This window comes from Rattus rattus, chromosome 11, assembly GCF_011064425.1.
Source record: "Rattus rattus isolate New Zealand chromosome 11, Rrattus_CSIRO_v1, whole genome shotgun sequence".
Lineage (NCBI taxonomy): Eukaryota > Metazoa > Chordata > Mammalia > Rodentia > Muridae > Rattus > Rattus rattus.
Genome location: NC_046164.1, coordinates 14111953 through 14132379, shown reverse-complemented (window position 1 = coordinate 14132379; position 20427 = coordinate 14111953). Strand labels below are relative to the sequence as shown.

The 20427-nt window shown below is 46.3% G+C and overlaps 1 protein-coding gene across 1 annotated transcript; it reads right to left on the bottom strand.

Moving 5' to 3' along the window:
• Positions 1–1140: 1140 nt before the first annotated feature.
• Nudt9 (nudix hydrolase 9) lies at positions 1141–20064 on the bottom strand. Its single transcript, XM_032916523.1, has 8 exons — positions 19771–20064; positions 15578–15817; positions 11470–11565; positions 10195–10281; positions 9076–9187; positions 7679–7825; positions 5993–6077; positions 1141–1574 (listed from the first exon to the last, which is right to left on the bottom strand). The coding sequence occupies exons 1-8, from the start codon at positions 19875–19877 to the stop codon at positions 1396–1398; spliced, it is 1053 nt and encodes a 350-aa protein (XP_032772414.1). The 5' UTR covers positions 19878–20064; the 3' UTR covers positions 1141–1395.
• Positions 20065–20427: the final 363 nt, after the last annotated feature.

Below are 20427 nucleotides of genomic sequence, written 5' to 3'. Positions count from 1 at the left end.
CACCAAGCCCAAGAGCCCGTGATACGCCCTAATGCCAGGCACTTCTGGCCTTTGAAAAATAACCCGTTAAAAAGTTTATTTTGAAATCAAACATCTCACAGCTCCTCCAAAAGCATTGTCGCACTACAGAAAGGCTTCCTACCGGCTCAGCTAAGCTCTAGGTTACCACAGACTGGTCCTAACAACACACACTCCACCTGCTTTGTGTTACTGTCTAGCTACGGAGTGGTCGGTGTTGTCCAATCCTGAGAAGACAGAAGCACCATATCCGTGTCCCTACACCGAGGTCCCACTGCAATACAGACAGAGTCCCCACTTCAAGCTGACTGGACTTGCCAAGGGACAGCCCTGGCCAGCATGGACCCCTGGGTTCACAGGGTAGCTGTGAACACTGGGTTCACAGTATTTCATGGTAACTACTTCTCTTTCTTTTGAAGGGACCCAAACAACACATTCTCTGCTTTATCCGAGATTTATATTAGCCGCAGATGTCTCAAAAGAATGAGTCCTTAACTTCCTGTCAAAGACCACCTGAAATCACAAAGGCTCCCTGCACACTCTGACTGGTTGTTTGCTGTGTTTATTCTTTGTCTTACGATAGGTACGATCAGCTGAAATCCCTATAAATTACTAAGTTACCTAGGCAAATTTTTAAGTTCTAGATATCCCAAAAATGAGAATATGAATTTCTATTCATTGATTTTGATCTCTTGACTACAAGAATAACTGAGACACAGAGAGACTCTGCCTATCAATCAATCAATCAATCAATCAATCAATGGGATAGCTGAAATTCCATGGTAAAAAGTGGTACCTCAGGCTAAAGGGACGGCTGAGCAGGGAAGAGCACTGGCTGTGCTTCCAGAACAGGGGTTCGGTTCCCAGCACAAGCGTGAAGGCTCACATGCATGGAGGTGCACAAGCATCTGTAGATCTAGTTCCAGGGGATCCAGTGCCCTCTTCTGGCCTCTTCAGGCACTGCATGCACACGGAACATCAAGAAGCAAAGTTTAAAGGGAATCAGGTGGGCTATTAACTGCTCGTAAGGGGGCACCCTCCAAGGGAAGTCCAGTTCAGCAGGATGTCACTGCCTCTAAGGGCAGTGGGAAAAGCTAACCATAAGAACCAGAAACACAAGTCACCAGCAGTGGAGTTTTATATTTATTGCAACTACAACTTTTCAAAGAATGTTAGTTATTTAAATTTTGTTCAGACATGCTTAAATATATACAAAACGACAGTCTCTAATCCCTTGAGGAGAAGGCGGAACTTCAGTGTTCCTCATCGGTTCAGGCACCTCGCCTTGTTGCAAGCATTTCCAGGCGGCCTTTGAGTGTCAGTTCTGCATCACTGCTTCTGCAGCGCAGCCCCTGCCTGCTGGCTCGCGGGGACAGGCTATAGCCCGCGGCTGTCAGCAGTACAGTCCTCGCTCCAGTGGGCATCCCGCTTCTCTGCCACGAGTTTGATGAACTGCGAGTGACTGGCATACAGCTTGAGCTGGTCGCTGATGTCCACCCACTTCACCTTCCCCGCGTCATCTCCAGCCTCCAGCGTGAGGTTGTCCATCGTCTCCCCTAGGTTCCAAAGACACAGCACCAAAAATAAATAAGTAAATGAATAATAAATAAAGATAAGGCAGGACTGTTTATTCCATTTTTTTTTTTTTTTTTTTTACTCTCAGACTGTTTTTGTTTATTCCTTGTGGACAGGGTCTTATATACATTTTAGGGTGAGTTGGGGTCTAAAGGTAGGTACTTTTTATTAGCTTGGTCTAAGATGTTAAGGTTGTCTCATCTTCATGTGAAGGGACTAAGGGTGCTCCCCCTTACATGACTGTTTGGCACAGTTCTTTCTACTGGATGTCATGGTCCCAAGTCCCAGGACAGAAACCTGGTCGGAAGTAGATGCAACTCCTACCATCCTCAGGTATGAGAGTACTATGGTTTCTTAATCCACTCAACCTTACTAAGTTTTTGTCTGGTGACATGGTTCCACTTGCTCCACAGCTAGAGGTTAGTATCACTTATTTTTTTTTTTTTTTTTGAGACAGAGTCTCTCAACTAGAATAAACCAGTTAATCTAGATTGGCTGGGCAGCAAGTTCTAAGGATCTGTCTCTGTCTTGCCAGCACTAGGATCATAGGTATGGAGTACCACACCAGCCTTTTACATAGATGCATAGCCCTCTGCCATAGCCTCCTATTCCTGTAATATTTATTGTTCTCATTGAAGATCTTGCTCTAGGTTAATTTTCTTTTTTTTTATTATTATTAACTTGAGTATTTCTTATATACATTTCGAGTGTTATTCCTTTCCCCGGTTTCCGGGCAAACATCCCCTCCCCCTCCCCTTCCTTATGGGTGTTCCCCCCAACCCTCCCCCCCTTGCTGCCCTCTCCCCAACAGTCTAGTTCACTGGGGGTTCAGTCTTAGCAGGACCCAGGGCTTCCCCTTCCACTGGTGCTCTTACTAGGCTATTCATTGCTACCTATGAGGTCAGAGTCCAGGGTCAGTCCATGTATAGTCTTTGGGTAATGGCTTAGTCCCTGGAAGCTCTGTGTTTATTCCCATTTTTAATGTAATTCTGAATCTTCAAATAGTCTTACTAAAAATAAGATTAAATCATCATTATTAGTGGCCAAAGAACTAAAAAATGGAATATTTCAAAATGCCTGAACTATAACTAAATATTTGATGAAAGTGTACCAATACAAAAGTGTTTCTCCTTAGACAGAAGAGAGAGAGAGAGAGAGAGAGAGAGAGAGAGAGAGAGCGCTACCATTTTATATGAAACTCACTAACCTCCAGGATTACAGAGTTAAATATAAAAAGCCTAAAAGCAAATTTCTAACTCACTTTGAGGTCTTATGCTATGTAATTGGATGGCAAACCGCAAACTAAAATACAATTGAATTTACTGTTTATAAATGTCACCATTGCTAGAAATGTAAATGGCTATCCCTGCAGGTCAGATGGCAGTGTTTACCCAGTGTTTTAGAGAATGAATTCTCCCACTTACTCGATAGGTGTCAGGATGCCCTATGCACCAGACTCTGCTGCAGGCCCTGGTAGCTGAGGGTTTACAGGTCTGGGACTCAGCTCAGTGGCCAGTGCCTGCCTACCAAACATGAAGCTCTGGGTAACATCCCAAACACTGGAAACGAGTCCCAGTGAACAGGGAGTGGCAGCTTACAGCAGCAATGCCAGCGGCCCAAGGACTGAGGCAGAAGTACTGATGTCAGCTCTGAGCCAGCCTAGGCTACATGATGACTCTCTGTCTCAAAAACTTACCCAGAGGAGACAGAGAGAAAAGTATTCAAGGCAGCACACATGTGTACTTTATGTGTGTATGTATATAATCATGTGCGGCTTTATGTGTGCATATAAACATATGTGTGTATGTATATAAACATGTGTATGCTTTAAGTGTTTATATAAACATTTAGTATCATATACTGCCTTCTGTAATTTTTATTTATTTTTATGTGTATGGGTGTTTTGCCTGCATGTATGTTTGTGTACCACATGTGTACCAGGTGCTGGAAGAGGCTAGAAGAAGGCACTGGGAATTGAACCTGGGTCCTCAGGACAAGCAGCCCGTGCTCTTACGGCAGGGCCATTACATCTCTCATTCTTTAAAATGAGCAGAATCAAACTTTTCACCTTTATAAAACAGTTAAGGACATGGCAGTGATGTGCAATGGGGTGCCACACTCATTAGCATGGAGGTGACTGACTCACATCGTCGTCCAGAACTGTAATCCCAGTGTTTGGGAGTCAAAGGCAGGACTGCCCATGAGTTCATGGCCAGCCTGGGCTATACAGTGAGCTCAGGACAGCCTGGGCTATGTGACAAGACTATCTCAAAACAAGAGCAAGAACAAAGAAACAAACAGTGCTGGAGCTCAGGGACGCTGCCAGAAAACAGTGCCCAGGGTGTTTTTAAGTGAAACGTCAAACAAGAAACAGAACATGCAGTTTAGCACCTTCTTATCTATTCACCATAAATCCACAGCGCCTGGGAGACGCCAAGGAGAGAGATGCTAGTTAAAGCTGGTGGTTTACTGTGTCTTTACATCTATTCTCTAAGTCAGTTTCAATTACTCTACCTAAGTAAAAATCACCATTGCAGTAAGACGACAAAAGCCCTCCTTAGAAGATAAAGTTTTGGCAACAGGCACTGAGTGCCAGGCTGGCATCCGTGCTCTACGTCTATCCGCACTGCAGTCCCCAGCACTGCCACCCGCCCCCAGCCCTCCACAGCCATTATGAAGCTGTTACCTCAGGGCAGCCTCCAGCATCCCGTGTTCTATCTGAACCAATAATATCTGGACTTCCTTTTACTCCTCTGACCACTTGACCTATCACTCAAAACAAAACTGTTTAATATCTAAGACGTAGAGTTCAACAGCCGCGTCTCTCACAAGAAGAAAGCTAAACTGAAAACAGAGTTCTCAGATCCAGCAAAGAACATGAGTCACTGGGCATACCCACCCCTCAGGCAGAAAATCCCTTACAGCAGGGAGAGGGGAACAGCAACAAATCTGAAACATACGTTCGCTGCCCTCATGAACAATTCTTTTACCAACAGGGATTGGACTGAAGGAGGAACACACCTTAGCTCTTACCAAGGGGTCTCTTACAGATCCCCAGAGGTGCGGGGAGGACAGATCAGTGAGATGAGGGACAGGCCTAGCGTCTACAGCTATGGCAAAGAGCTAAGTCAGCGGAGCATACCGCTAGGCAGAAAAACTTGTACAGCTCTACACTACTTGCCCTAATTCCTTTTTTTAGATAAACCATGACCAATCTACACAGGCAAAGCAAACACATTAAAACTTATGAGCAAAGAATTTTCTTCTTACAGAGAAAGAAAGGCCAACCATGCATCGGATACATAGTCCACCTTCATCTCTGGGGAAAAGGTCATCTGTTTTGAGCCTCACAGTTAAGTAATGGATTGTGCCCAGTAAAGCTGGGAAAGCCCCATTGTAAACTCCATTGCACACATCTTCTACGTTCTTGTACTAAGGAATGAACTCAGTATCTTCTTGGAACTGCTGCAGAGAGAAAGGAGATGGTGCTGGAGTTTCCCAAGGCCGAGGAAAGGCTGAGAGAAAGGAGACCTCCCAAGTGCTGGCTGCCCAGTGAGGACAAGTGATTAGCATAAGATTGGGCAACTCCGCAAAGAGCCAGAGGAGCTGGGAGTCCTCTGAAGCTGTCTTGTTTCACTCCTCTACAGAGTGCCAAATGCTTCACATACCAGCCTAGCAAGAAAGGACCTTCTGTGCATCGGCTGATGTGTGAAGATCTTAGTCATTCTGAAGACAGTGGCTCCTTCTCTCCCATAGTGACAGTCTCCTGATAATTCTTAAACCGAGAGATCAGGAAAAGCGTGTACTCAACACACACGCTTATTACATGCAAGGCTGCAGCACAGGGAGGGTCGTACAGCAAGGTAAATGCAAACGCCGTTTCTTCCCCATCACCAACTGCCCGCGCAGAGTCTCACCTGCTTTTGCAGTGACTGCTCTAACTGCTGGGCGTACACTGCATTACTCAGGCTAAACCCAGCCTTAACTTCACTTGCTACCAATGCATGGAAGACTTTAGTCACTGCTGATAAACTCTGACAGCTTCGTCCCAAGGACTCCTAATACCAAAAACTTCACCTGCAGATGCGACCCTAAGCTCAACAGGTGATCGATTTAAAAAGCTGTATTTGTTTTTTCTCTCTCCCCCTTCTCTCTCTGCACGCTGTCTTTTCTCTCTTTTTCTCTCGTCCCCTCTCCCCGCAGTGACCTCCCTAGCCTCAATCCTTGGGGCCTAAAAGCAGCTTTTCAATAAACCTGCCGTGTGTGTGTGTGTGTGTGTGTGTGTGTGTGTGTGTGTGTGTGTGTGTGTGTGTATGTGTGTTAACTCTGATGCTGTCCTAGCAGATGTCTCGGCTTCAGCTAGTCCTCGAGGTCCAGTCATAGTTAAGTATAAAATTACCTGTCTCATCATGGTAGTTCACTGCTTCAGTCTCCATCCATGCGTTGTCAGTGTTCCGAGGGTCGTCGACATAGCCCTTATATATCTGTTTGCAAGAGGGGAGGCCAGAGTGAGGGGAGACGGACGAGCTTCCTTCCCTGGGTGACACTTGTAAATACTCTGCTGCACACATCACCCTACTGAACTGACAGTTAAATGGCCAAGAGTTTCCGCTATATCACATGTTTTTACCACAAAAAAAAAATGCTTATAGATTAATATAAATGGGGGCTGGAGAGATGGCTCAGTGGTTAAGAGCACCGACTGCTCTTCCAGAGGTCCTGAGTTCAATTCCCAGCAACCACATGGTGGCTCACAACCATCTGTAATGGGATCTGATGCCCTCTTCTGGTGTAGCTACAGTGTACACACATACATAAATAAACCTTAAATATATATGGCACAGAATCCATAACATAGCTTCATAGACATGTTTATATTTCTCAGGGTGCAATGTTCTCTTTTGAGGCAGTTTTAAAGTTCGCAGAGTCCTCAGGAACCCAGTTTGTGAGGCGCCGGGGCGTGGCTCAGTGGTGGAGCATTCACACTGTACTGGAGGCCCACGTCCGACAGCACCAAGGGCAACTGAGGAGTCAATCTGAGCCATGCTTTTTGTAAAGGTTCCATAAGATAAGCATTTTTGTATTTTAATAATTCCTGTGATTATGACTTCATATACTGAAAGGTACATTGTTCTTCAAAACCCTAGATAATATATAGATAAATCTAAAAATTGAAATTTAAAGCTTATTGATACCAGAAAAAAAAATCTAGATCTAGTCATTCAACACAAACGTGGGAAGACATGAAAACACAAGGTCCCCTTGAGAGGCTGAGGAATGGATTAGGAGACCCAGTACTGGGTCACAGAGAGCTCAGGGCAAATGCTGGGCAAGCCCAGGGAGACCCATGGATCCCTGGGGCTTCCGACTGTCTGTCAACCAGGCCTAACCAATGAGATCTCTGTCTCAAAAGCAAAGAAAATGGCACCCGAGAACAAAAGCTTTAGTCTTTCTCCTCAACCTTACATAGACAGACAGACAGACAGACAGACAGACAGACAGACAGACACACACACACACACACACACACACACACAACAGACAATCTAGGTACACAGCAAATACTTAACCAGGCTGAGCTTTGTGTACAACCCTAAAAACACAACAAAGGTAAGAGATCCCTATTTTGGGAGAAAAACAAAGCAAACCAAATGACAATCAAAAAGAAGAGAAACTGTCGTTTCATTATTAACGCCCCAGGCTCTCTGTGGTGTTTCCGTTTACTGACACAGAGTATATAAACAATATAGGCATATAGACATAAACCTTAAATGATTAGCAATAAAAACAAATAAACCTATAATGTAAAGGGCTTTTCACAGCAGGCTGGACTTTTGTAAACAATGAGGTCTGTTTAATGGATTCTCAGTGTGTAAGAAAATAGCCTGTGTGTCTGTCACGGCAAGGTCAGCCCTCAGCTAAGAAAAAGAGGGTGGGGAGGGCAGCAGTAAATGACCACGTGGGCTAAGGCCAGGCTATAACCCTTCAGCAAAGGTGCTGTGAGCAGATCCCAAGGCCCCACCTGACTGAGCCTGACTGAGCCTGACTGAGCCTGACTGAGCCTGACTGAGCAGCCGCTCCTTACCACGAGATGCTCCTGGCTGAAGAGTGCGTGCAGCTTCTTCTCGATCTCCCTCTTCTCCGCACTGGACTTCTGTAACGAGTTCAGGGCTTCCTCACCAAACTCCCTTTTCAGTGTGGCACTGATCTTCTCTCCGGGGTCTACCATCCCCTGCAGTCACATTTTTGAGAAGTGGTGAGCTTTGGCCCACTCCACACGTTTACTGAGTAATAAACATGTCTTATTGTATCTGCGCACAACAGTTACCCCACCCTTCTGAGAAGCACTGCTTAAAACCTCAGTTTCCAGCTGACGCAGCCAAGGCAGCTCATACACTGGGCCACAGTAACTGGTCCAGTGTAGCCTATGGCAAACTGGGCCAGGCAATGTCACTTCCTGATGCTTTCCAAACTCAAACTACAAGGCCCGGGGGCAAGGAAACAGCACAACGGCTCTCTCATAGTTCATTGCAGCCAATGGCGTCTTCAGCAGAATGCATCAGAAGCACTCCCTTCTGAGGGCTGCCTCACTGCTGTTAGGTTTATCCAAAATGTTTCTGCCCAGAACCCATGCGACTCTCCACAGAAACAACTCCTTCACTTCCTTTGGGACGTCACTTAAATGTCACTTCCCCTAAATCATCTTTTACTTCCTTTCAGTTTTCTTTTACCAGCTACCAGCACTGTTCACTCATCTCACCACACTGTCTGCCTTTCCCACTGACACGTAACCGAAGGCAGGGGTGCGTGTTCATGTGGCTGCCATACCTCACGGTCTACAGCATTAACCCACAAAGGCAGAGTCAGTCAAGGAGACCAACAGGTCTCGGAATGCAGCAGCTACTGTAGCTGCTCCTGTGACTGGAATTTCGAATGGGAATAAAAGCCATGCAATGATTATCGTGTGAGTGAAGCTGGCTGACCCAGCTCATGGAAACTAGCCTACGCTGGATCAGCCAGCTACAGCCTGTAACTCATCCTGGTTTTACACCACAAAGAGAAACGTATCCTTGCCCACAGCAGGGTAAAAAGCGTCATCATTTCATTATGTTTGAAAACTGTGAGAATTCAACAAGTAATACTAAAAGCATAAAACTGAGTTCAGAGTAGTAGATGGACCTGACACAATGAAGCCAACCATAGGCCAAATATTCGAGGGCTCGCTCTCCGAGATGAACATGGCTACCTTCATATGGAAGATGAGCACCTGGGCTCACCCAGTAGCAAGTGCACAGGATAGAACACAGGCCTCAGTCTAGCCAAACCTCCTGCTCCTTCCAAAGACACCAGAATTGTCCTGGAATCCTATCATCCTCAGGTTGGTGTCGGGGAGCTGGAGGGAGCAGGCTCCTCACGAGGGAGCCTCCCAGCAAGCAGCAAGCATCAGGCACTGACAGCACCAGCAGGGGGCGCCATGCTCACCCCCGGGATCGCCCACTCTCCGCAGTCTTTCCTTTTGATGGCGACGAACTGCAAGATGCATTTCCCAGAGACAGGGTGTGTGATCTTATTCCCGCTCTCGTCCCTTTTCCACCTGTGGGCAGGAACACAGAACAGCCAGTCATGCCTTCCCAACTGCCATTATCAACAAACAGGTTTTCTAGAGAACACTAAGCACGTTACTCCAGCGGACTCACAGGCTGTTCACTCAGTAAGTCTCTCGCATCAAGAGACGCACTGACTGATGGGCCTGTGTCATCTAGTATAAGTACACAGTGTGACAGGCAGACAGTGAGGAAATTGCCCAATGATTCAGTTCTTGGAACTAGTCTCCAGTGCTGAGCAATGCATGACTGTACTTAGTCACACTGCATGTTCCGTATACCAAGTTTTCAACCTTGTACAGGAAGCCACAGCTCTTCAGTGGCCAAAGCCTTGATTCTTATACTGTTTATACTCTAATGTACCTCCTCGGAGCTGAGAAAGCCCAGATGCTTTAATAAACGTCTGCCGGGTGCGTTCAAACTTAGACACTGCAACATGGCTTTGTCATTCACAAACCTCATGTCTGAGAAACGGGCTCTCGGGTTATCCCCCACCCCTGCCCCGGTCACCTCATGTTTTAAGCGAGGGTACCGTGTTATGCTGGGCCACACCATGTAGCTTCTGCACACCAAGCTGGACACGCTTGGGAGACAATGCTTGGTGTACACCCGCAACACAAAACCACAGCTTGACTAACTGACTGCTGAGGGCTGAGTTTGAGGGTTTGGGACAGGCCTCAAATTCATAGCAATTCTCCTGTCTCAATACGGGGACTACAAGCGTAAGCCACAACACTGAGCCGCAACTACAGGTTGTCCATATAGCACAGCATTATGGTTTCACATAGAGTCCTGTGTTCTTATAGAACAGCCATATAGTTCTATACACACACACACACACACACACACACACACACACACACACACAGAGAGAGAGAGAGAGAGAGAGAGAGACAGAGACAGAGACAGAGACAGAGAGACAGAGAGAAAGCACTGACGTCTGCATTTTTCTGATCACTCAGCTCTTTGCTACTGAAATGTCTCACCCAGTGTTTACCTGGTTATAATAGGATCTGCTGCATGATTTGGGCCCCATCTCCCCAGAAGACCCCGGCCAACCAGTCCTGTCCTCCCTGCAGGATTTCTAGGATAGAAAAGGACAAAAGACCACCATGCAATCAATGAAATAATATTCACTTTTAAAAGTCTAGCTTGACACAGCCTGCACCTGTGTATATGCATGTGAATGTGTGTGGGCAGGTGTGAGTGTACACGTGTGTAGGCATGAGCATGACATTTGGCCTGCAGTGTCCGTATCAACAGCTCTCCAGTTTAATGAGGGAGGGGCCATCAGCCAGTCTCCAGCGGCCTAGCTAGCCAGCCAGCTTACCCGTCTCTGCTCCTTTCTTGAATCCTAAAACTACAGGAGCCAGCATGCCTATGCCTGCCCGGCTCCCCTGTGGGCTCTGGGTGCCCAAACTCCTGTCTCTACGCCTGTCTGAGAGCTTTATCCAACAGGCCATCTTCCCAGCCTGCAACTAACTTCTTAATCTAGTCCACAAGGCGCTCACACCCATGCTTTTTCCTGCTGATAAAACTGAGTGACTTCTTATATGTTTTGTACTAAAATCTCAAGCATTTCTTTTAAGTCACCAGGATAACTGACAATAATTTTTTCTTTCAAAATCACAGGACAGGAATGGGAGGTGAGCCACAGGAGCCTTGATGTTAGCATTACTAGGCTTTACTTGTCTTTTGAATTACATGTGTGTGTGTGTGTGTGTGTGTGTGTGTCTGTGTGTGTGTGTGTGTCTGTGTGTGTGTGTCTGTGTCTATCGGAGAACAAGCTATAGGAGTTCATGTCTCCCTCAACCATGTGAGCCCAGAGATCCCATACAGGCGGGCGGGCAGGCGGGTGGGCGGGTGGGCGGGCAGCCTTGTCCCAGACCTTACCTACTGGGCAATCTCACCCCATTCAACAAAGCCTTAATTTTAGTCTTCCATGGCTTAAATGTTTGCATAAATCCTTCCTTTACCCATTAGTTCATATAATAAATAACCAATGAAAACATACATTTCAACCCTTTTTATAATTTATTAAATTAATTACTTCAACCTTCAAGGTAAAATTGTGAAGCCTTCTCTTTAATTCCTGTGTCTAGCACTTACTAGTTGTATGCAGACTGCTAACACTCCTTCCCAGTCCAAGCTCAGTGCACATGCGATTACTTCACACGTGTAAGTTCTGGGCCGCGCCTGGCCCTTACAGCCATACTCTGAAGGCCGGCACCTTCCTTCCCTCAGAGCCGCCGTCCCTCCACCCAGCGCCTACCTGGGCCTCCCGTTCTCAATCTCGTACAGGCCGTTCTGGCTCTTCCTCTCCACATGCCCGTCCTTCTCATTAAATCTGGGAGAGAAGCTACTCTCGCTGCAATGAGAACGACAATGATAGAGCAGTGGTTAAAGATCACCCGCAGCTCAGCAACAGCTCACCGCTCTTCATCACAAACATAGAAATAGCAAAAGCTCATAGCACTGAGGTCTGATTTCAAATCATCTTACTCAATCAGAAAAGACCCAAGCAGAAAAAGATGCAGTGTTATGAGCCGTGTTGTGCCTCTTGAAAGAAGAATGGAAGCCCCTCCCACACAAGCAAAAATGTCACCAACACAGACCCATCTGTGGGCACACTGTGGCCACTGCTGGCCCCCACACAATTCCAAGTGCAAGACTTCTCTGAACACTGTGGTATCTCTACTGTTCCAAAGGGACATTAATCACTTTAATTTAGTGCATATTGGTTAATGCCGTCAAACATCCATATTATCAAAATTCATAAGGAGTGACTTTATCCCATCAACTGTAAAAGAAATATGATATGTAAACAGACATGATCCTCTGGAAATGTTGGAGATGCTGGCCTGAACTGCACGTTTCCTAGGCTGCACCTGCACACTTCAGAATGAGCACTTATGTGCCTCAGCAGGAACACTTTGTTAATAAACAGTATTAACAAACTTGCAAAGAGGCCAGGCACGGCACACACCTTTAGTCTCTGCTTGGGAGGCAGAGACAAGGGGATCTCTGAGTTTGAGGCCAGTCTGGTCTACAGAGTGAGTTCCAGGGCACCCAGGGATACTCACTCAGAAACCCTGCCTTGAAAAACAAACAAACATGGCTGGAGAGATGGCTCAGTGGTTAAGAGCACTGACTGCTCTTCCAGAGGTCCTGAGTTCAATTCCCAGTAACCACATGGTGGCTCACAACCATCTGTAATGGAATTCGATGCCCTCTTCTGGTGTGTCTAAAAATAGCTACAATGGACTCATATAATAATATGATTATAATTACAATATAATGATAAATAAATCTTTAAAAAAAAACACAGAGTTTAAAAAAAAAGAAAAACAAACAAACAAAAAACCCAAAAACCCAAACAAAAAACCCAAACAAAACAAAACCACCCTTGCAAATAGACCCAGAACCCACACAACTCAATGAATCTCTATATAGTTAGCAGAGGCACTCAGAACAGAAGCTGTGAATTTTTATATTACATTTACACTTTCTGAATCAAATATATTTTATGTACTTATCTACCACCCAAGCCAAAAAAAATAAAAAAATCCATGAGAATTAGAACAAACGAGCAAAGAGTAGCCGCATATGCTCTTTTGTGACTCCTGTCCATCACCTGCACTCAGCCCTCACTCTGACCGCCCCCACACGGACATGTTTACATATGTACATACAGTTCTTGATAGACTGCATGAGGGAGGCCTGGGGCTCTGCTCCGCGGAGTTACACACCCCAACCGTCAGCAGGGCAAACAGTGCTGCTTGCTTTCTGTCTTTTTAATTGATACACAATCACTGTGAATACTATGGGGACAGAGGGGTGATCTGATACACATAAAAGTGTGATTTTGATGTGCTGTCCACATTAGTCATGAGCACTTACATCTCCTTCACAGTTGCCATTTCTTTACATGGAGAGCTTTCTCTCTTTTCTCTTCTCTAGCTCTTTGCAGCATATATAACAAAGTACTGTGAACAGTAACGCCCTCTATGCCACAAGACAGCAGAACTCACTCTCCCTATGGACTCTATGTAGGGAGCTGCTGGTTATCCAGTTGTCTACTTCCGCTTCCTGGCCAGTAGTTAGCACCCTCCCAACACCTACCTCAATCATTTCCTCTTCCTGGCCAGTAGTTAGCACCCTCCCAACATCTACCTCACTCAACTGCTTTGATTCTTGTTGTAAGTGTGGGGCCATAGGGGGGTCAACCTCGAAGGAGTTCAGCCTCAGGATTCTCATCTACTCATTGAAGAGCCTCTTACTGGCTTGGAACTGGCCAGACATGCTGGGCCACTGGCCAAGCTCTGGAATCCCACAACCCTGCCTCTCTAGCACTAGGGCTGCAAGCCCATGCCATCCCTCCTGGCTTCTTCCATTGGTGCTGGAGCCCAACTGCTTTCACAGCAAACACTTTACCCACTGAGCAATCTCCCCAGCCTAACATGTCAGACCAACAGATGGTCTGCCTCCCAGATTATGAAAATAAAAACAATGCTCTAAAAATGTTATATAGTGACTGGCTCATAGTGAATGCATCAAAAAAGAAAATGTCATCATCGCATGGCCTCAGTATTGTAGAACCTACAAATCTGATCTCATGGAGGCTGAGGGCAGCATGGAGGTCCTCAGAGTCTGAAAATGGAGTGGGGTTGGGGGCAGCCAACTCAATGGGCACTGAGGAATACTTACTTACATAAGGTTTAGGGTCCTGGCAGTACTGCACACTAGAGTGACGTCAGAGCAACCATGGACTATTGCAAAAGGCTAGAAGAAATGATGTGGAATGCTTCCAACTTAAAGAAAGGATGTCTGAGGAGAAGGCTATGGTTGTTTACGCCGATTCAAATGTGTATGTGCATCAGAACATCAATACGTGCAGTCTTATGTCTTTATACGTGAGCTAAAATACAAACGTAGGCTGAGAATTTACCTTAGTGGTAGATGCCTATCAATGCCTGGCACCAAAAAAAAGTAAACTAAAATAATTCAAATAATTCGAGTGAATAGATAACTTTTAAGAATGACGTTTAGGGGCTGGAGAGATGGCTCAGCGGTTAAGAGCACCGACTGCTCTTCCAGAGGTCCTGAGTTCAATTCCCAGCAACCACATGGTGGCTCACAACCATCTGTAATGGGGTTGGGTGTGTCTGAAGACAGCTACAGTGTACTCGTATACATTAAATAAATAAATATTTAAAAAAAAAAAAATGACGTTTAGGCTGATTTCAGGTTGAGCGCTTTGCCTGCATTTACTATGTGCACCATGTGGGTGTCTGGTGCCCAGGGAGGTCGGAAGAGGGAGTTAGAGCCCTGAAGCTGGCGTTATGGATAACTGAACACCACCATGTGAGTGCTGGGAACCAAAACTGGTCTCCACAGGAGCGGCAAGTCCTCCCGACTACTGAGCTCACTCTCCAGCTCCCGTTTTAAAAGAAAATAATTCTACTACAGTGTTGTATTTGTTGGTACATGAGACATAAAGGCAGGGGAAATGGGATGACACTTCTGAAAAGGCATGGGGTTTTGGTTCCGTGGGAGGGCTGCTGCCCCGGCAGTGACCACAGCTGGTACCGAGGGTAACACCTGAAGCTTGCTGAAGACAGAGCTCGAATGTCCTCGCTGCAGGAGAAGCCTATGGGCTAGAGATGGCTGTGTTAAGTGTTTTACTGTGGTAATCATTTCAGTGATGCGTGAACCAAACCTCTGGGCCGTATGACATATGCATATAACTTTTTTTTTTTTTTTTTTTTTTTTTTTTTTCGGAGCTGGGGACCGAACTCAGGGCCTTGCACTTGCTAGGCAAGCGCTCTACCACTGAGCTAAATCCCCAACCCGCGTATAACTTTTGTACACCATAGCTCAGCAAAGCTGGAAAGAGAATAAAAGGGAATGTAATCCTAAACTATGAAGCAGTCCGGCTCTCGCAGGGACACCCAGCTCTCACTCTCTCTCCTATCTCTCCACGCTCCCGTGCCCGTCATCGGGTTCTGGTGATCTGGAAGAGAATCTGACAAGTGTTTTCACAACCTCAGATGTCAGCCCAGCTCTGCCAGAAACAACAGAGGGGCACTGTTAACCCAACTAGAACATGTACAATCAGAGGCCGCCACTTGTCATCACTCCGAAACAACAGCAGCGATTTCAAACCAAAATAGATTCGCCCATTAGGGGAAGTCCTCACAAAACATGGCGAAGATTAAACAAGCACGGACTGATCGGTTTGGGAAAATTCAAGCAAATGTAGAAACAGACTTGGAAAAACACCCAGCATGGATCAAAGCGATTTTTTCAAATATCAAATGATAACTTAAAACCCTGACTTTCCATCAGTCTTAGAGCCAGCCACCCACTTATCTGCTCACCTGATCTGAGGGTCTGCCCACTGGGGTCCAGCCAACACAGAGACCGCGGTGTACTCCACTGGGTTGTAGTCCTGCCACTCAACAAGCCAGCCCACCTTCTCATTGGGAACCTTGCTTCGCTCGACTTTTGAACCTGGGTAAGGAGATGTCCGGGCCTTGTTGTGGGAATTGTCTTTGACACCATTAGAACCAGACATGACGTTGGCTTTAAGGTGAAACCCACAGGATGGAAATGGGTTTCTAAGGAGAGGAAAAAAAAAGACAACTTATAGACATTCCAAAAATGTATGAATTAAAGAGCCAAGTTCAAATATCCTGGAAGCAGGACAGTTTTCAATCTCAAAAACTTGTAAAAAGAGGAAAATAATAGACGATTACATGTGTGTAATTGTTCTTCCAGAGGACTCAAGTGTGATTTCCAACCACCTATAACTCAACTCCAGTGTATCTAAGGCCTCTGACCTCTGAGGGCACGTGCACTCCTATACACCAGGCACAGGAGCATTAAAATACAAGACAAACACTTTTTTTTTTCTTCAAATCAAAAAGTTCAAGTTAAAAACATGTAATATCCACAAAAGGTTTTTCAAATATGAATATTTTTAAAATTAGCTAACTCTCGACTGGAGAGCTAACTCTGAAAAATGCTTGCCACGCAAGTGTGAGGGACTGAGGTTGGGGCCCCAGCACCAACACAGACACTGGACCTGCAAGCACACATCTGTCACCGCAACACTGGAGATAGAGCAGGCAGAGAGAGATCAATCACTAGCCAGCCTAGCCCATCGGTGAGCTCTAGGTTCAGAAGGAGACCCCATCATGACAAGGGACTAAGACCTTGTCCAACATCACCCTCCACCTGCTACACACACACACACACACACACACACACACACACACACACACACACACACTAGCACGTGCACACTACATATGCACAAACTAGTTAATCTTATTAACTGTTGCTTACTGGCTGCAGCTAATTTTGTGGAGAAGACAGGGCAAAACTTCTGTGTTCTTTTAGGAAAGGGGCATACGTTATGAGAACACAGCCATGAACACAAACACAAGCAGGAATTTATAAATAAGTTTACTAAAAAGCGTATATGCAGGTCTGTGTGGACATGACATTTGAGTGACACCCCAGGGGTGACTGCTGAGTCTGAGTCTCATCAACACAGCATGACTTTTTGTAGGAGACTCCACACTGTTCTCTCTGCCTGCCTTCAGGAGGCTCCGTCCCACCCTGTTGCCTACAGATGTAAGTGTAAGTAAGGCAAGCTGTTGGCTGTCCTTGGAGTGAATTTCCTACATCCACCAGGCAGGTCCACTGCTCTACGAGGCTGCGAACAAGTCTGAGGTAGGATGGATGACTGGTTAAGTAAAGTGAAAGGTGCAATCCCTGAGCAGTGGGGACAGCTAGGGAGGCCACCAGATCAAAGCCAGCCTGGCCTCACAAATAAAACTGGTAGGTTTTCATTATTTCCCTACCTGATGTCATGCTTGCTTCTGCTGCTACAGACCTGGAAATCAAAGTTACAAATCCTCTGAAAAAAATGACAATCTTCCTCACACAAGCTTACACTCAAAATAAGTGCATGAAACACACATACGTGTCAAAATTAGCTGGAGAGGTGACACTTCTGCTAGGAGCTGCTACTTACCCAATCACCACAGACTAGAGTTCAGAGCCCAGTGTGATGTAAGAAGCCAGGCATCCCACACATACCTCTGACCCCATCTGGGCCATGGGGGCACAGGGGTAAAAGGATATAGCCTAGCCAAAAAGACACAAGCCCCAGGTTCAGGCACAGAATCTTCCTCCAAGGAGTAGGTAGACAGTGAGGAGTAAGTCACAACATCGTCTTCTGGGCTCCACATAGGTGCATACAACTGCGTGTGTGTGTATGTGCACGCCCGCTCACACACTCGCGCGCACACACACACACACACACACACACACACCACCCATAAATATTTAAAAATAAACAGCAAAATATATGCAGACTATGCGTCTTCCCCACAGAGACGTGCTAATCCATTTACATCTGCTCTCTAATATGAGACAGTGCTGGCTATTGGAACAAGAATACTTACTGTGCACATATACAGAGCCTAAATATTTTTTATTGTATTACAGGACTGTGCAATCAACAGATAGGAGTTAGGAAATTAATAACATGCATCTTACGAAGCAAATACCAGTTCCCTAAGACTGGCAAAAGAAAAAAAAAAAAAAAAAGAAAAAGGAAAAGGAAGATAGATAGAAAGAAATCCAATATCTGCATGCTGCTACGAACTGAAGAAAATCTTCAATACTATAATTCATAAGAGATAGGTGTACACCTGCAAGGCACTTTTCGAAGCGCTGGAAATACTGCCCACTCATCTGACCCACACAAATCTTTGCTCTGGAAATGTTTAGTATTTCCTGTTGCACCTCTGCTTAATGTTTAGGTCACACATACATGTAAGCACATGAACAAGCTTATGCCACTGATAAAACCTGTTGAGAGCCAGTAGGTAACCTGACTTTCCAGTTTTTACTAATAAAGATCTTTGAAACTAGGTAATCACAAATTCTCACCGCAAAACTATCGTACTGCCCTGGGTTTCCCTTCACTGTTGGTCACAAAATTGTTTTTAATATATTTTTATTCACTTATTCTTAGAGAATTCTATACATATAGATGCCTCACACTGGAGACACATGTGTGTGTGTGTGTGTGTGTGTGTGTGTACACACATAATTGTATTTTGATCATACACCCAACTCCTCCCAGATTCCCACCCAGCAGTCATGTTCTCCTACATTTTTATGTTTTATTTTTGACTTTATGTATGTGTTCGTGCATGGGGCCCTGCAGGAGGGTAAGGGGATAGCAATGGAGCAGGAGTTTATACCTAACTTGAGAGCTGAGAATGAATGGGGACCACCCACAAATCCACTAGAGCTCTTAACTGATGAGTTATTTCTCCAGCCCTCTAGTGGCTTCTTCTGTTTCTTTTTAGATAGCCTTTTTAGACAGTCTAATTAGTGCTACCTACATAGTCCTGGGTGTGGAATGTGGCCGATCCATGAGGGGCCACACCCCTAAAGGAAACGGTAGTCACAAAACTCTTGAAATTACATGGCTCTAGTTTCTCGCCAGGTGTTTTACAATATTAGATCAGCAAGCACTCAACACGTACTTGTTGACTCAGCTTTGGGCTGTTCTTTGGAATATGCAGTTTCGGTTCTTGATATACTACTTTAAGAGTTCCTTTCCCCGTCTTACTAAAGAATAAACTCCAAACAGCTTTACACTGTTCTGGTAACAATCGGGGGAAAAAAATGCCATTGGTGATTTCCAGAGAGCTGGAAGTTCTTCCCTCCACAAACCCCACTGAAGGTGTATAAAAGGAACTTAACTCACACCATCAGAGAGAGGACACTCTGATTGAGGGGTTTTTAAGCATTGTCAGGAAGGCAGAAAACGGATGGAACCGTGGGGCCTACAAACCAAAGTAAAAGTAATTCTATTATCAAAGAGATGAAGGAAGATGTCACTCCTGTTAGGAGAGCCCACAGAAATTTCAAAATCGGTCTCACACACCGACCAAAGAACCAGGGAACTGACCTCTTTCCCCTTCGGAACTGAAGCTTGCTGAGTTTTGCCTCCTGGATAAAGTCAAGTTTGAGGCGTGGGTGTACGAGTTTTAAGGAAGACACTTACAGACCCTGGTGTCAGAGAACTTAACAGAACCAGGCTTACAAACTTTCCAAGTCACTAGGAAATAAAGTTGTGGCCACCTTGCTCAGGAGAGAAGGGAAAGAGCGAGGTTCCCAAGTCCCCAGGCACTGGCACACACAATTTCCAGTCTATCCAAAAGCCAATAGACAGCGCACAGAAAGCACTGTCTGCTACGCAGATTAACAGTATACATGTTTCCATTATATGGATTCAGTATCACCCCTAGCACAGGGCGACACGCCACAAATGCTCTCTAAACTCTGGCGATCTCTGAATTAACGTTGGCGCCTTTATCTAGAAGGGCAAATTCGAAACTCAGAGATCGAGGAGGGTCCTTGCTATTGGGTTTTCCAAAATTCACTACGACAGCACAGCCTACATAACCTTTGGGAAAGGAAGGAGGGGATCGCAGGTCCACCCGAGATCTGGGAGCCGCAGCCCATCCTAGAAACGGGGTACCTGGGTGCGGGGATGGCGCGGCAGCCTGAGGACCGGACAGTTACGGACGCGAGGGCCACCGAGAGCGACACGGTGGCTACCGCCTTCCCCAGGGAGCGGCCGGCCATCGGCGCCTGGCGAGCGGCCGGCGAGGGGTCTGAGGTGTCCGACCTCGCCGGGAGCCCCGCCGCGAGCCTCACACCAGCAACCAGCGGGCACTAGGACCCCGCCGCGCTTCCCCCCAGCGCCGGACGCCGACAGCCAGCGGCGCCCGCAGCCCCACGACGTACCCGGCGCGCGACAGCGCTTTACGGCGACGCCGCAAACCAACCTGTGTACCCGGCCTCTCCGTCTGCGCAGGCGCACGGAAGTGCTGAGGCGCGCGGCTGGACGCGGAGACCGAGAACACTGAGGCGGAGCGGAAGGAGGGTCAGGGATGTGATGTGACCGACGCTGCGACCACGTGTTTCCAGGAGAGGAAGGCGGTACGGAGTCACGTGAGCGATGCGAAGTTTGAGAAGACGTAGAATGAGTCAGTGGCGGTCGGTGAAACAAGGTGGTTTGGGCGATTCATGAAACGCGGTGGTTTGGTTTCCAGAAGTAATGTTGGCTTGCTTTTCGAAACTTGCCCACATAGCGGATTCAGAGACTGCCTGTGAGCAATAACTGTGGGCTTCC